At 42.3% G+C, this 15,422-nt stretch overlaps 1 protein-coding gene across 4 annotated transcripts in view; it reads right to left on the reverse strand.

Moving 5' to 3' along the window:
* The window catches only part of arhgef39 (Rho guanine nucleotide exchange factor (GEF) 39), a 60,098-nt gene that overhangs the window by 34,853 nt on the left and 9,823 nt on the right, over positions 1–15,422 (reverse strand). For 3 of the 4 annotated variants that reach the window (XR_004790225.2, XM_035626258.2, XM_035626257.2), the window contains exons 4-5: positions 13,723–13,843; positions 11,961–12,079 (exon numbers count right to left, since the gene is read on the reverse strand). The exons of the other annotated variant lie outside the window; for it this stretch is intronic. Coding sequence is in view for 2 of the 3 variants with exons in the window: in XM_035626258.2 (XP_035482151.2) it covers positions 11,961–12,079; positions 13,723–13,843 (240 nt within the window). In the remaining variant the exon portion in view is untranslated. The remainder of the gene's footprint in view (positions 1–11,960; positions 12,080–13,722; positions 13,844–15,422) is intronic. 4 annotated transcript variants of the gene reach the window in all.

The following is a 15,422-nucleotide window of genomic DNA, read 5'->3' on the forward strand; positions in this document are numbered from 1 at the left end:
AGCTAACTGATGGTGAGGAAAACGTTGCAGCTTTTTACAAAACGTGTGTTGCTTCAGAATCTCTTACTGCCCCTTTAAACATGGATAGACTTGAACTTAAGACCAAAAAACTTCCTGTACTGACAAACGTAAGAACACTTCATCTATTTGTGATGCAGTTAAGTAACATATTCTCCCAATTCCAGTCCCCCTCTAAAGTAATAGTTGTGAGGCATCGGCTCGCTCACCCTCTTCACTGGGATGATGTTACCTTGAAGTGCATTGACGATTGACATCGATTTCCAGTGTCTGTCTCTGCGTGTGCAGCCCTGTGTTTGTGCCGTCTGAGCTTGTTCCAGAGACACAGCGGTGCCAACGAATGAGGCCATTAGCGGTGCCGGCAGGCTGTACACCGCTGCTAGACGACCATTCTGTGGCATGAGCGGGACGAGATGGGTGTTGGAGAGTGACAACTGTGTAGTGGGGTAGTATCTGTGTCTGTACAGTGTGGTTCAGTGGTGGGATGATATGGCTGTCTGATTTTATGATGATCTAATCGAGTCAAAAGTACGGTGTGAGAGCGATTAAACTAACGATTATGGTCGTTCCCAATGAATCGGTTAGAAGCTTTATCTTAAAGTGTCAGAAAATAACGAAAGGTAGCCTCCCAAAGATAGCTTATTCAGATTTTTCTTTTTTTTGACCAACACTAGATCAGCATCAAACCCCACTTTTGAGAAGCTTTAACCAGAAAATGTTTGGAAACTTTTTATGAATACCTAAAATTACTTAAAATGCTGAAAACACTCATTATTATTCATGTTTATTTCTTCAGTAATCTATATATTATTTATTACTTCTGCCCTTGTTTTACTGCAACACAACTTGATAATTGCTCTCGGGTACACTCGGGGTCCCCCTACAGGTGAGAGATGTAATTTATCACCGTCATAAATGCAAGTGGCGCTTTGAGCCTCCCCATGGACGGTAGCAAACTAAAGGAAAATGAACCAGCAAGCTCAGAAGCCAAAGAACCATGGGAACTGTACAATCTGTTGTGATTGACGTCACTGTCTTGCTTTACTCTTTTAGCTCTCGCCAACACTTCATTCCTCTTGCAACCAATTTGTAGATTCCTGTACACGTTCGCAGATCTCAGTATGCATTTGCAATTATTGGACACCTTTACAAATCTGATCGCGCACACATGGATTGAGATGCATTCACACAACTCTCCATACGCTCAAATAATATTTATACAAAGGTGACCATTTAAGGAGTTCAAATGATCCTCCTGCTCTTCTGTGTCATCCTGCTGGAAGATGATGGCTGGAATCTGAGAATCTCCACTTCTCTGGTGAAGGGGCGTGACATTTCCTACACATTTTGAAATCGCTTGACCAATTACAACGGACTGGGCCCAGCTGGCCAATCACAACAGACTGGAGGGTTTATCGGGAGGCAGGGCTAACAAAAATCCAGGCGTTTCAGACAGAGGGTGAAAAGAGGAGCTGCAGGAATGGATAGTGTGAGAACACTGATGCCTTTTCTGAACATTAGAGCATGTAAACCTTTTCAAGTGGTAACACAAATTAAAGGTATGACCCTGATTATGAGATATGAGCATAATAAGTCTCCTTTAAGGTTAGATTTTTTTTTAAATGTGCTGTTTTAATGTCTTTGCTTGTTATCTGTGATAGTATCAGATTTACACACTGTACTACCGAGTCTGTACCAGCGTCTGGTTCAAATGCTTTTGCAGCATTCAGCACCAGAGCTGAAAACGTCAGTGCCGCTAAAATGAGTCGCACTCACCCACTGTTTTCAACACCCTTCTCTGTTTACATTACAATTAGCTTTAGTGGACTCTTTTTTTGTTTGACAGGAAAATCTGGTCCGTGTGTGTGTGTGTGTGTGTGTGTGTGTGTGTTGCACTACCACGATTTAACAGGAGCTGCAGCTTAGCACAGTGGTGGGTCCGTGGGAGGGAGAGCTTGTAGAGGAAATGAAACGAAAGCCAAACAAGCTCCAATTATGCCTCCTTCAATTACAAGACATTTAGCAGGGGAAAATAATTTCACTTCTTCCTCCTCTTGTCTCATCATGTAATAACAAATGCATTACAGGTATTATTAGCAATGGACCCGCTTTCTTCTCATTAAGGAATAGAGATGAAAAGCTAATTAAAACAACCGCAAAAAAGAGAAACACTCCGATGAGCATTATCACGGCACATTTCAAATAATGTAAAAGCCGACTCTCTCGTTTAGCCGTCCTGTCCCGCTCATTAGCGGCAAGGCAAAGCAAAGATAATGAGACAATAACATAATCTGAAGCATATTTATAACAGTTCAGATGTTCTAATGAAGAATGCAGCTTTGGAAAGCACACGCCAATGAAGGGATGCGCCTGACACCGCTGCAGCAAGAGCTGCTAATTCCTTTGTAATATGCAGATGATATGCAGGCTTTTTTTCTCTCTCTCTCCCTCCTGGCAGACACGCCAGGTCATTTGGGCATTTGCACACAAGTCGGTAAAAGAAAAAAAAGAGGAGGAGGAAAATATCTGTCTAATTATTTTTGCTTCCCGTACATGCATTAAGGATTCAAATTTGTAATTAAGAGACAAGAGGCACTGACAGGCTTCTGCATGGGTTAGCGAACATGGCATGGGCTTGTGGGTAATTACTCGACTTAAATAGCTTAAAAGCGAAAGGAATGCACATTCGTGGCAAATACAGTGATAGACACTGCACTGTCCAAACTTAAGCAATTAATATGAAGTGACTGCAGAGAGCATCTTATCTCTCTCTCTCTCTTTGAAAGTTTGACTAAAGGAACTCTGTAACTATGGACATTAGGAAACAATTCAAACTCCAGAATGTCTGAAGCTTTTATTACTTAGTGCTGCAAATTAAGGCCAGTTTTACGCCTTCTACATCTGCCTGTCACCAAACGACCTGCATGGGTCCGCCTGATGTCCCTGTTTCGTGCACCATATCTACGTACTGTTTATTTGTAAACCTTGCTCATATTATTTTACCTCTGCCAAGAAGGTTATGTGTTTGTTTGTTGGTTGGTTTTCTGTTAGTGGGATTATACTATAATCTATAATATAACAAATTTCCACAAATGGGCCAAGAAAGAACCCACTAAATGTTGGTGCAGATCTGGAATTTTTAAAAAAAATTTTGGTGCTGAATTCTGCAAAAGCATTTGGACAAGCCGCTGGCACAGGCTGGATAGTACAGTGTGTAAATCTGATATTATCAAAGATAACAAGCAAAGACATTAAAACAGCATGGTTTGAAAAAATCTAACCTTAAAGTTGACATATTGTGCTCAAATTCATGTTGATATTTTTAATTTGTGTTACCACTTGGAAAGGTTTACATGCTCTAATGTTCAGAAAAGGCATCAGTGTTCTCATACTGCCCATTTCTGCAGCTCCTCTTTTCACCCCTGTCTGGATTTATTTTAGCCCCGCCTCCTAATAAACCCCTCAAGTTTGTTGTGATTGGCTAGCTGGCCCAGTCTGTTGTGATTGGTCAACCGATTTTAAAATATGTAGGAAATGTCACACCCCATCACCGGAGAAGTGGAGATTCTCAGATGCAGGCGAGGCTACCCCAAAAGAGTCCAACTGTGACATCAGAGTGGGAGAGAAATCTGAACCAGTTGTTCAGAGCCAGGCTGTAGGGTTTAGCCAGCTCGCAAAAAAAACGACAGGGTGGTCTTTTTTCACAGTGTGAGCTGCAGGCTCCACGGATACACACATTTATGTACACAAACATTGAAAAAGGGATTTTTGCATGTCACCTTTAACATTTACATTTTAACTGATTTGCCAGGGAACAATACATCTATAGATCTTGATGAAAAAAACAACCGTACTAGGGTTTACCGATAGTTATTTGGTTCGTGTCTTTATCATCCCGTCATTCCACTCCAATGGACATAATGATTTCATGATCTGCATCGTTTTGTTGGCTTACTTATGAGGCTTGATTAAATTCAAGGGGACTGTTGGGCCGTGGCGGAGGTATGCGCTCTGCTGATTGCCACTTTAACTTGTTAAGTGGTTAAACAACTTTTAGTTTTTACATGTTTTTCAGTCAAAACACTACAAAAAAAGGAGCTCCTCTTGCATGTTTTCTACTGTGTACGTGTGGAACGTGCCTAAGTAAGCAAACCCCACAATTGGAGTATGAATAGAAAATCTCTCCAAGGACAATGGGACACCATGGATGGGCCTTTGAACCAGCGTGAGAATAGCAACTGGAGAGTTTTTAGGTGAATATATTGCAGGGAAGTAATTACACCTGTCGAACGCAGAGCAAAACAGGACAATAGTGTGGCAAACCACGGTGAAATTCCAGACGGTTAGTTCTACCGTTTCAAATTTTTATTATCATTAAAAGCTTGGTTGATTACAGCTGTAAATATTATCCAGCGCACCAGATATTTTCAGTCGTCAAAGACAACTAAGTCAGAAGTATGGGCATACTTTGGCGTTTACAAAAGTGTTGTCGAGGTTCAGCGTAGAACACACACTTTCAGTTTCAGTTTCCCCTCCTGGACGCCGAGAGAGAGAGAGACGGTGGTCGAGCGAGCTACAGAGTGAATGCAGAGAGGGAGCGGCATTAGTTAGGACAAATAATTGAATCAGAGCGTTTTGTTTTATTTTAAATATGATTGTTTCATTGTGGTTAAGATGTAAAACAGAAACAAACAGGCACATCACTGCACAGAATGGATCTTTTTCAAGAAAAAAAACCCCGATGAGCTGTGCTTTTGAAAGTTTTAGGTATCAGTAATTTGTGAACAATTTCATCATTTAAAAAAAACTGTGACAATACTGATAACCGCGATAATTTTGGTCACTATAACCGTGATGTTAAATTTTCATTCCGTTACATCTCTAGTCTGAAATAAAAATCAGGTAACTGCAAAACTAAATGTAACCAAATTAGAAAAGGATGAAAGAAATTGTGGCAGGGTGATATGCTCCAATGTCCGATAAATTGACAGTCGGGGTCATGACCTAACTATTCATGACAAAACACTGTTGTGCACAACCCCCGAGACACTTTGTTTCACTGTCCTCCCTTCAAACCTTGTGCGATACAATAATGTAATACAATTTTTTTTTTCACTGAAATACAACTCAGTACCTGTAGACCACAGAAAGGAACCACTTAAAATTCTTCATGAATTCTTTCAATAGAAACTCATCAAAACTCCAACCCTGTGTTGGGGAACCTCAGCTCAGGAGATGATGGAACTACCCGAGCACACAAAGCAGTCAATGTGGACCCCCCACAATGAAAAATTCAAAGACTCAATCGTGGCATGGCCGGTACAGCACACGGCTACACACTTCTTACTGCTTAGCGAGTGTGAAAATGACCCCACAACCTCCGGAGATGTGCAGCCTTTACATACAGTACAGAGTGCTAACCCTCTCTGCGGTGAGCCAACCACTGGGCCGTTCCCTTGTTAGACTCAATGGTGCTCAGCCGAGAGCGGATTCATCCCCAAGGCCTCAGATCGCTGCCATCTCCGTGAGAGCTGCATCTCTATTATCGACATAAACACGGCCCAATACAGGCGGAGAAGGTTGCTACTCACTGCCACAATCAACTTGAGGCCCCATCACTGTCATAATGGCAGGCTCAGTGGGGAGGACACCAATCCGGCCGGCTCTGGTGAATGCCACTTAATAAAGGCAATGATTTTTTTCCCTCCCCTGGCAGCGACATAAGTATTCGCACTCTGCACACACCGCTCGCCATCCATCATCCTTGAATGGTGATAAGTGACAACAATTTCCTGCTATTCCCAGCCACGGAGCCGGAGCAAAGTACAAAAAAAACGCCCGCCGTGGATGACTGTCTGGCCAGGCTACTTAAAATCATCATACAATTACGACACATCCCTGCAGTCGCCTGTTGAACAGATGAATCGATGATGGGAAATGCAGAGGAAAAGGCAGTCTGAGAGAGGGTTGAAAAGAACATTTCACTTATTTCCTCATACTGTGAGACCGTAGGCACATTTTTACATAATGTCAGAGTACAGTACATTTTTAGGGATGACATCATCATCATCATTATTATTATTATTATTACTACTCTGCACAACGTCAGAGCCGGAGGCAAGGTATTGTTTTTTTTTTACTCCTGTTTTTGTGGATGTGTAGGTGCACGTCAGGCCAGAGGGGGGCTGTCTCCCAATCAAAAGAATGGAAAAGTGGTCTCAGACATTGGAACCACATACAATTAATGCTCACATACTGGGAAGTTCCCTCCATACTAGCTGCAAAGAGAGTTCACAGGTCACATCTCGCCAGACTTCACGTGACAACGCTTTCTGATGAAGCAAAGCAGCGTCTCCACTTCCTGTGTCGACTGAACGAGAGCCACCTTCCACCTGTCTTCACCAGTCCTACTTATGCCGAGTTCACAATATTTTAAGCTCAATTTTCAGCTCAGCGACAAATCATGCAGTTGCAGCAAATCGGAGGATGCAAATCCACACTCACTATGTGTGAACTAGCAACGACGCGATCAAAGTGACTCACCAAGGCTTTGCAGACGTCTGACAGATATCTAGCAGGTTAAATATCTGGACATGTCGGGGTACCCATGACCTGCAGCGTGAGCTGTGATGTGACAGACAGACAGTGAGTGCGTGCGTCAACCAGGAAACCACAGCAACAATCTTAGCCCATACTCTCTCCCTTTTCCGTGTTCCTGGACAAATCATCACGCTTGTTTCTGTCAAGTTGTGCGTTTTCACTGCAACAGATGATGAGCGTAATCTCAAGCCACATATTAACGTGTCAAGTTATTTCTCTCTCCACACAACACTCTCCTGGTGAAGGATTGTGTAGTGTGTGAGCCCCCTGTTGCAGATGAATCATGTAGTGTGAACAGCACAACGACTGAATTCCTGCCTCCTGATTACAAGACAGCAAGTTGTGTTGTATGAACGGTACAGAGATCTGACGACTATGAAAATCGTGTAGTGTGCCCAAGGCATTAGGAACTATTGGGAGCATCGTAACCAGCATCACTGTGTGGTAGGGATGAAACAGTTACCAGTATCAGAGTAAACCATGGAAAATTTCCAGCCTGTTAGATGTAGTGTCTGAATTTTTTATCACCATGATTACCGTGGTGATTTGGTTGATACCGTCACAGCAGCAAGCGTCGTGGATTATGCATACTAAATAACACGGCGGAGGTAGTGGCAGGCAGTGAGAGCAGGAGAGCTGCTGGTGTTCAGGCTGTGACCAGCAACTACAAGCTTCCACTGTCGCCAAATCGCCCATGTTCATCAAAAGCTGATATTTTGTCCTCACTTTATGACGTTTGGGCTTGACGTCTGCACAACGCAACGAGTTGTTGCTTTGGCTCCGCTCTGCGCGTGTGTGGGGAGGGGTGACGCACACACAAAACAGAGAGACTTTAACGGAAATGGGAAATGGAATGTATTTGTAGACCGTTTTTCAAGTCTTAATGACGGTAGAAGTCACAGTCACACAATCATGCAGCGCTTCTGTAGACACCGCTATTTCTATCACATCATTCATGCACAGTGGTCACAGCTATCAGAGGCAATCTAGAGCTAAGTCCGCATGCCGAATTGTCCTTTGGCATGCGGACTTAAAGAAGTGGGGATCGAATATTCAACCGTGTGATAAGTTGATGACCCTCTCTGCCTCGGGGGCCATAGCCAACTGTAAACCACCCAAAACAGCTTCAAACGTGTCTGATACCGATAACCATAAAAATTGTCACATTTTTCCTTAGTCACGACCCAAATTTCTGAACAACGCAAGAAATAGTAAAGTAATACACAATGCATTCATACACTGTTGAATACATGAAATAAAAGGGAAAAAGTGCAACAAACTCCAACTAGGGCTAACAATCCCATGAAATAAAAAGGCAGATTTATCTTGAGTATTAGGTAGATATGTTGTTTTTTTTGAAAATCTTCCTGGCTGTCAGCCACACCAGAGGATAACAGCCGCAATCAGCCCCGATATGGGAGCATATGGGCTGAGAAAAAAATGTGTTATTTAACAAACAGCAGTATATCTATACTGCTTTCTTTTTTTTCCCATGCCAATCCACTAAAGGTTGCATACAGTAAATCACGACATTAGCAATAACTGGGGGGAAAACAAAACAAAAAAAAACTAAACTAGAGGCGAGTTGTTCTTGGGGTGATGCTTTGCTTTGTTGCACACAACAGGGATGCAGGGAGAAAATTAGCATGAAGCCAACACAAAAGTCCCCATCACAGACTCAAACTCCACTTGCCTCTTTTATCACCTACACAAGAGTCGTGTCAGACAGTAAAGTGTGTCTCCTTTTGCCACACGGTACAAACTACGGCAAAGGATCATGAAGAATGGGAGGAGATATAACGGCTGCTGTTACAACTTGACTCTGCAAAGACACGGACCTAATTTACATGGTTGAAACAATATGTATTGTTATCTGTTGTTAAATGAAATCACCTCTATTGGGATAGGGGGCAGCCCTAACCCGAAATGCCTTCAACATCGTGACAGATGCCAACCACCAGTGACAGTGTTTAGTAGAGCTCGACTGATTTGGAATTTCTTTGCGGCCGATGCCGATAATGATATTAGGGAGTACAAAATTCACGATACCGATACATTGGTAGATATAAATATATATGTGTGTGTGTGTGTGTACGTATATTCTTTACATCCGTCAATGATTCCTAAGATGTCGTAAAAAAACAATCCCAAATACAACCAAAATACGTAGAAGTGGAATTAAGAAAATAAACATTTATTTTACGTATAATGTGAAACATAAATTCACATTTAAAGGCTCATATCTGTTGGCTGATAAGGCCGATAATATCAGTCGGGCTCTAAACATATCGGCCGATATTAGCCTTTCACAGACATATCGGTATCAGCCGATATTATCGGCCAACTGATATATCGGTCGGGCTCCTTTTACCAACTGGGAGACATGGCAGCTCTCAAAAATCTACAACTCGAAATTACACCTAGTAGTTACTATTGCTCATAGTCAAACAAAATAATGAGAACTTGGCACTGACGCTAACAGACACTGGTGGTGAATAATTTATAGACTGACAGTGTAGGCGCACTTTTAGCATGTCAGGATACACCACTGTTACGTACCCTGTGTTGATGTGCAACTACATTCGTTTCCCAGATTGGCACGTCGCAGCTGCGAGTGTGTGTCGATGACCCACGGCAACACACACGATGGGGTCTGACCCGGGCCTCATTTGATTGTATCAGCTCTACAAAAGCCCAATCCATTTTCAATCCTGCGTGTTTGCCTCTGGTGCGCCAGCAGCCCAAAAAGAACCTACACCGACCATTCCGTTACAGCCCCTTCAAATCACCACAGCGTTGCGAGTGAATGACCCACGAGTGACCCATGAAGTTCACAAAATAAATAAATACCAGCCAGCAGTTTTGAAGTAACCCAGGGGCTGTGTTTTCCTGCCGACGCAATGCCAGTTACTCATGCGAACACAATTTGAATGCGATTTTCCTCGGGCGCGAGTCTATTGTTTTAGTGTCTGCCCTGGACTGAAGCCCGCCCCGGCTCCACCAGCTGACCCCCCATTCCTCCCGCCAACAATGTCTTCAGCCTCTCCTCCACGTTGCACCCAGCTGAGCCTGGTTTGCGCGCTGGTTTGCACCAGTGCCTGTGGTCACCAAATATGAAAACCATAAAATAAAGTAAATTAATAAATAAATAAATAAATAGAAGAATTCTAGTAACAGCCATTTGTGTTTGCTCGTGTCTCCTGTCTGCTTTCAGGAAAATAGAGCTCCAAATGATATGACAACATTTATGCAAGTGTGCCTAACGTAAATATGATTCCCATGAGATTCACATAACGAGCTGCACAAATTTTGAATTTGTGAAAAAGAGAATACTGGTATTGGATTCATGCTTATTGGTGAAGATACCCTGTGTTGAGGTATCAGGAAAAAAAAGGTTGGATTAGTGTATCTTGGCGTGGAAAGCTGCGTTGGAGAGGTCTGCATCATCCCTGATGCGTGGGAACTGTGAGGAAATGAAAGGGAAACTGATCCTTTGTTACAGAGGGAAGAAGAAAAGTGAACATAAACGAGATATATAGCAAAGTGCCTCGGATTGAAAGGCAAAGAATCAGCCCATCTCACAGACAACTCCTCCCTCGCATGATGGACGGATGTAACATCATGAGCGCCCCGACTGTACATCTGCGGAGATGAGAAGACGAGGAGGCCCTAATTAAGACACGAGGCGGGCGGCTTGATGAACCGGTCTCACAATATCCGCTGCATTGGGAAGCACGTTTCAGCCCAATTCTTCTCCTTGTTCCACTAATTAACGAGTAAGATCAAGACCGCGTGAAATTACCACTAACAAATACTGGTGTTTAACAGAAGCGACTTTGACAGTTTCTGGACAGTCTGAGTGCTACATGGGTGCTACATCAAATAATAATTATTACATCTGTCACAGAGACTGTACATTGTGCAACGTAGCGGGTGACTGGTGAAAGGAAAACAACCAAACAGCAAACACAGAAACTCAAGCGTGAAATCTGTGACCCATCTGTAACAGTGTTTTTGATTGCGGCATAGCAGAACCTCCCTAAACAACCATTTTGTTGATTTCTCTAAAGTGGGAGTGAGAAATATTTGACACAACTTGGTCGATCGAAAGATACACGTGACACATTTTCTGGTTGTCAAATGTTCCGTTGCTTCCCTGTGATTTGGGGACATACCTTTGTGGTTTCTGTGAGAGGTTTGTATATGGAGGACACAACAATATTAATGTTGAGATGAAGGTGACAGAGTGAGCAGTGACATGTCTGTGAATTTATTAATAAAAACAAAGATGACGGTAACACGTCAAGCATCTGAACAAGTAGCGTTGATAGCAAACTAACGGCTAACCAAAAAAAAAAAGGCAAAATACAAGCATTTAACTAGTATATAAGTATGTATGTATAAGTATTAATGAGAAGTTAACAGTATTATACTTGGTATAATTGTGCTGTGGAAATTTACATTACCCTGAATTTATCATATAAGCCACTGTCGTCAGACGTCCTGTCATTGTATCCAGTGATTCCCCTAGGTTTACTGTTTTTTAGGGGGGGGGGGTTAGGGTTAGGGCTCATTAGGGTTAGGGTTAGGTTTCACAAATCAGGTTAAGTTTCATCCACAATCTCAGGAATAAGGTGTATAAGGAAAGTGACCTTAAATTACTTCTGCTTGGCATTATATGTAAAATACAAAAAAAAGAGATTTATTAAAATGAATTAGACTTTCCAGGAAGGAGGCGGGGGCTCCTGTTGGAGGGGTGATTTCTAACATCAAAGATTTCAGCGCACCACGGAAAACTCAGCAAACACGTCTTTTCTTGTAAAATGTTTTAATTGGTAACAATTAGGCCTGGGCAATATGGGGAAAAAAATCTTAAATGACATCGATATATATCAAGAAATAAGTCAAATCACTATTTCTGTCATGCTTAAAGGTTGTGAGAGGTAAAGATATCATTTCCAAATTTAAACCAAGGTGCATCAACCTAACCTGACGTGGCTGTAACGCTATACCAGCCACACGATTGGTTCGGCACGGTGCTATTCACATATTATTATCTGTGTGTGTTGTCTGATGGAATTAGTTCTATCAAAGTTATATCAACCGTGTCTTGTATTTCTATTGAGGAAAACTTATTCTGGAATATTTATCTTTATCGTTTTATCGCCCAGCCGTAGTAAAAATGGTGTTGTCACAGGTTGTGGAAAAATGTCCACACCGTGGCATCCCTAATTTCATAGTGGACTTTACTCATAGTAAACCAACCTGTGTTGTATCACTGAGCTTACAAGGCCTGAGAGAAAGAAAAGGGACATCTAGACGTCCTTCATTCACACACTTACTGATCAATCCGCTGAAGGGGAAGCTGCAGTAAATCCTCCAGCTCGTGGTTGTCGAACTCCGGTCGGGTTTCCTGTAGTTTCTTGAAACGTCTGAAGGCCTTGTTTTTTTTCAGCTGGGTCTGAGGCAACAAACAAGACATTGTGAAAATATTCTTGGAGCCTTTCGGGTGCATTTTACAAGACACAGCTTTGTGCTTTCCCAAGTGATATTTTGTGAGGTGCAACAAGGGCTGTTCAGAATTTTGGGATTCAAATGGGGACATAATCGCTGATTAGCTCCCAAACTGAATGCTCCTCATGGCCATGAAAACAGTCAAAGTAAATTTCCTGTACACAGTGGGCTCAGTCTTGACTACATCTTATTTAGTGGCAGTAGGACGCCCCCTGACTAGCAACTAATCAACAAAAACATGACATGCCAATAAACTGCGTGTCTTCTTCCCATGGCAAATTACATATTTTGGTAATTTTTGAAGTGAAAAGCAGTAAACACAGCCCCTAGACCAAACAGGCATTAGAAATTAGCCTGTGTCTAAATGTTAACACACTGTTACACTTTATTCATTTAGGTTAAAAAAAACCTAAAAAAAACATTAGGGAAAAAGTCTCAGAACTTCAAGGAGATAAATTATTTTTATTCTGTGACTCCACTACAGCAGCTTTACATGATTCATGGTTAGAGAACTCGATTTCAAACTGCCTGTCACACAGACCCTCAGTTGAGCACCTTAAAACCCCACTTTCTGTGATGGGTTGACCTGATTGGCCCGACCCAGCGATTGTGAGCACCGCATCATACTTTGACTGGTGTGAAAATTCTGAAAGCAAAACTGTAAAACTAAGTAGCCCGTCCACTATGCTCTTCTAATATCTTCAAGGTTGAAAAAAAGTTTTTGCGGATATTCCTGATATGTTGTTACCAAACCTTTATGACAAAAACTGTAATTTGATATTTAATAGTATAGTAATAAATAACTATTAATAAAAATGAATACAACCAAATATACAGAGTTTGAATTTGGAAAATAATTGTCCTAATTCATAACTGCATTGTTTATTCTATAAAATAAAAGATCTTATATCGGCACATTTTAGCAAGCATGAACGCTGATAGTGATATGCCTGTGAAAGGCTCACATCTGCCAATATTATCGGTAAAACGATATATCGGACGGGCTCTAAATGTTACATAACAAAATCACAACATTATTAAAACTATTATCATGAACTTTGATGCAATGCTACTGTAGCAACAGGGCATCTCTGCTGGTTGCTCCCACCGTGTCGGTCAGGATTTTGACAAATCAAATGCCTATTTTGGTAAAAAAAAAAAAGTTTGTTTGCTTTCTTCCAAGACTGAGACGCAAAATTTTTTTTTTATGTCTCATTTCTGTGTTAAGTATTGTGCTGGGGTCAGGACGCGGTTATCCACAAAGCTGGCCTAGCTCTCATTAGTGACACCTCTAAAGCCAATGTGCAAAGTTATGATGGCTTTACCAAAGAAGAATTGAAGCCACTGTTAATGTCAGGGCACCGCCTTTCAGCGATGCCTGTCTCTGCAACAAACAATCAAATAAACACTTACACATCTGCGTGTGTATTCAGTCCACTGCCTGAGAAACACATTGACCATTTTCCCCACAGGGTTTATCAAAATCGAATCAAACCTGTTGTATTAACAGCTTGTCAAATGCCAATGAGCGCATCAGGAATGGTCTGACATAAAGCGTGATGGTCACGCGGAGAGACGGTGAGTTCTCACCCCGAGCACTTTGTTGGCGTTATAGATGTTGTCCGCATACGCGTCGTAGTGTTGCAGATGTGGACAGAACTGGTCGAATCCTCGGCCAAAGTAGCCGTTCTCCAAATGGACCAACAAAGATCTGGGGGGGGGGAAATAAATAAACACAAAAACACTATACCAGGATTGAACAACTTATCATTTTCAATGAAAAAGTGTGATTTGTAAATCTAAAAAGCTGACATTTATATGTACATGTCATACGTGTCTTGACACGTTGCAGGAGAAGAACATTATTAGGCTGGTTATAATGGCAACTGGCCACTCAGCTGTAGTTAATTCTGTGGGAACAAAAAGTAAACTCTTGGCGGTTGTCTGGTAAATATTTTGGATGACACTATTTTACCTTAGTCAAATTTCAGTTTTCATCAAAGAATGAAAAGGCCATAGAACCACCCCTCAGACCAAACCTACGCTCATAGTGAAGAAGACTAGGGCACTGTTTATGTTGATCTCCAATGATGGTGGCTCCCATTCACATGGCGAGAATGAGCATTTATCCCTGGAAAAGCCAGTGCACGATTGTGCAAAGTACTAGCGTTTTACAGACCTAATAAAATGGTGCCCTGCACTCTTCCGCTGACCCTAAGAATTGTTGCTTTCTGGAGTTCCATGGACAACCAAACACCGGCTCTACAGAATACCTTTTGTGTTGTCTTTTTGTTACCTGCAGACCACCATACATTCCACACACAAGCTTGAAAGGAGAGGGTGAGCTGGTGCAATTAGCAACCTCACCACTAGATGCCACTAAATCAAACACATTCAAACATCCGAAGGACTCGCTAGCAGACATGATTCGCTTGGTCACTGTCCACCATTTTGCCTATGGTTGAACCACACCAGACAAGTAAGTGTACAGGACCGCCTGAGAATGAGCTGCTGTTTTGCATCAGTGGGAAAGGCACTGACAAAATACAGCAAGATCAATTCTCAAGAATATATTTTTCTGAAAAGGGCACATGTGTTTGGAGAAAGTGCGGGGGGTTGAACAGAGTTCAGAGCATTGCCTCCCTTATAATGGGAGGTTTAGCAGGCGGAGCTCTGTCGTGTCACTTGAAGGCCCTCTCCCTGTGGGGGGGACGTATTTCACCGGGACCCAGATGGTGGGTCTGTCTTCAGGGCACCCAGGGCCACTTTGTAGTGAGAACATGCCCGCTGAACTCAGGAACAAAACAACTAGATCAAGGCGGAGGCAAAGCAATCGTTCAGCCTGTCAGGCACATTACAGTAACATGGACGCAATTGGTTGGGGGTGTTGACACTTGTGAAGGAGCTTGTTATCCAAACTTAGAGGAAGTACCACACACACACACACACACACACACACACACACACACACACACACACACACACACACACACACACACACACACACACACACACACACACACACACACACACACACACACACACACACACACACACACACACACACACACACACACACACACACACTCCTACTCTCTAATGATGCTCCCAGAGACTTCTGTTCGTACATGCTGTAAAAAAGAAAAGAAAAAAGGAGCACTTTGCCACTGAAGTTGATTTAAATAGATTTTAATGAAGTTGCGTGCCAAGGTAGCCTCTGTTCATAATCAGGAGATGCAGGAGCAGCCGGGAGAGTTCTAACGAGGGTAAAGGGCGGGAAAAGCTGTGTT

Source organism: Scophthalmus maximus, chromosome 2 (genome assembly GCF_022379125.1).
Source record: "Scophthalmus maximus strain ysfricsl-2021 chromosome 2, ASM2237912v1, whole genome shotgun sequence".
Classification (NCBI taxonomy): Eukaryota; Metazoa; Chordata; class Actinopteri; order Pleuronectiformes; family Scophthalmidae; genus Scophthalmus; species Scophthalmus maximus.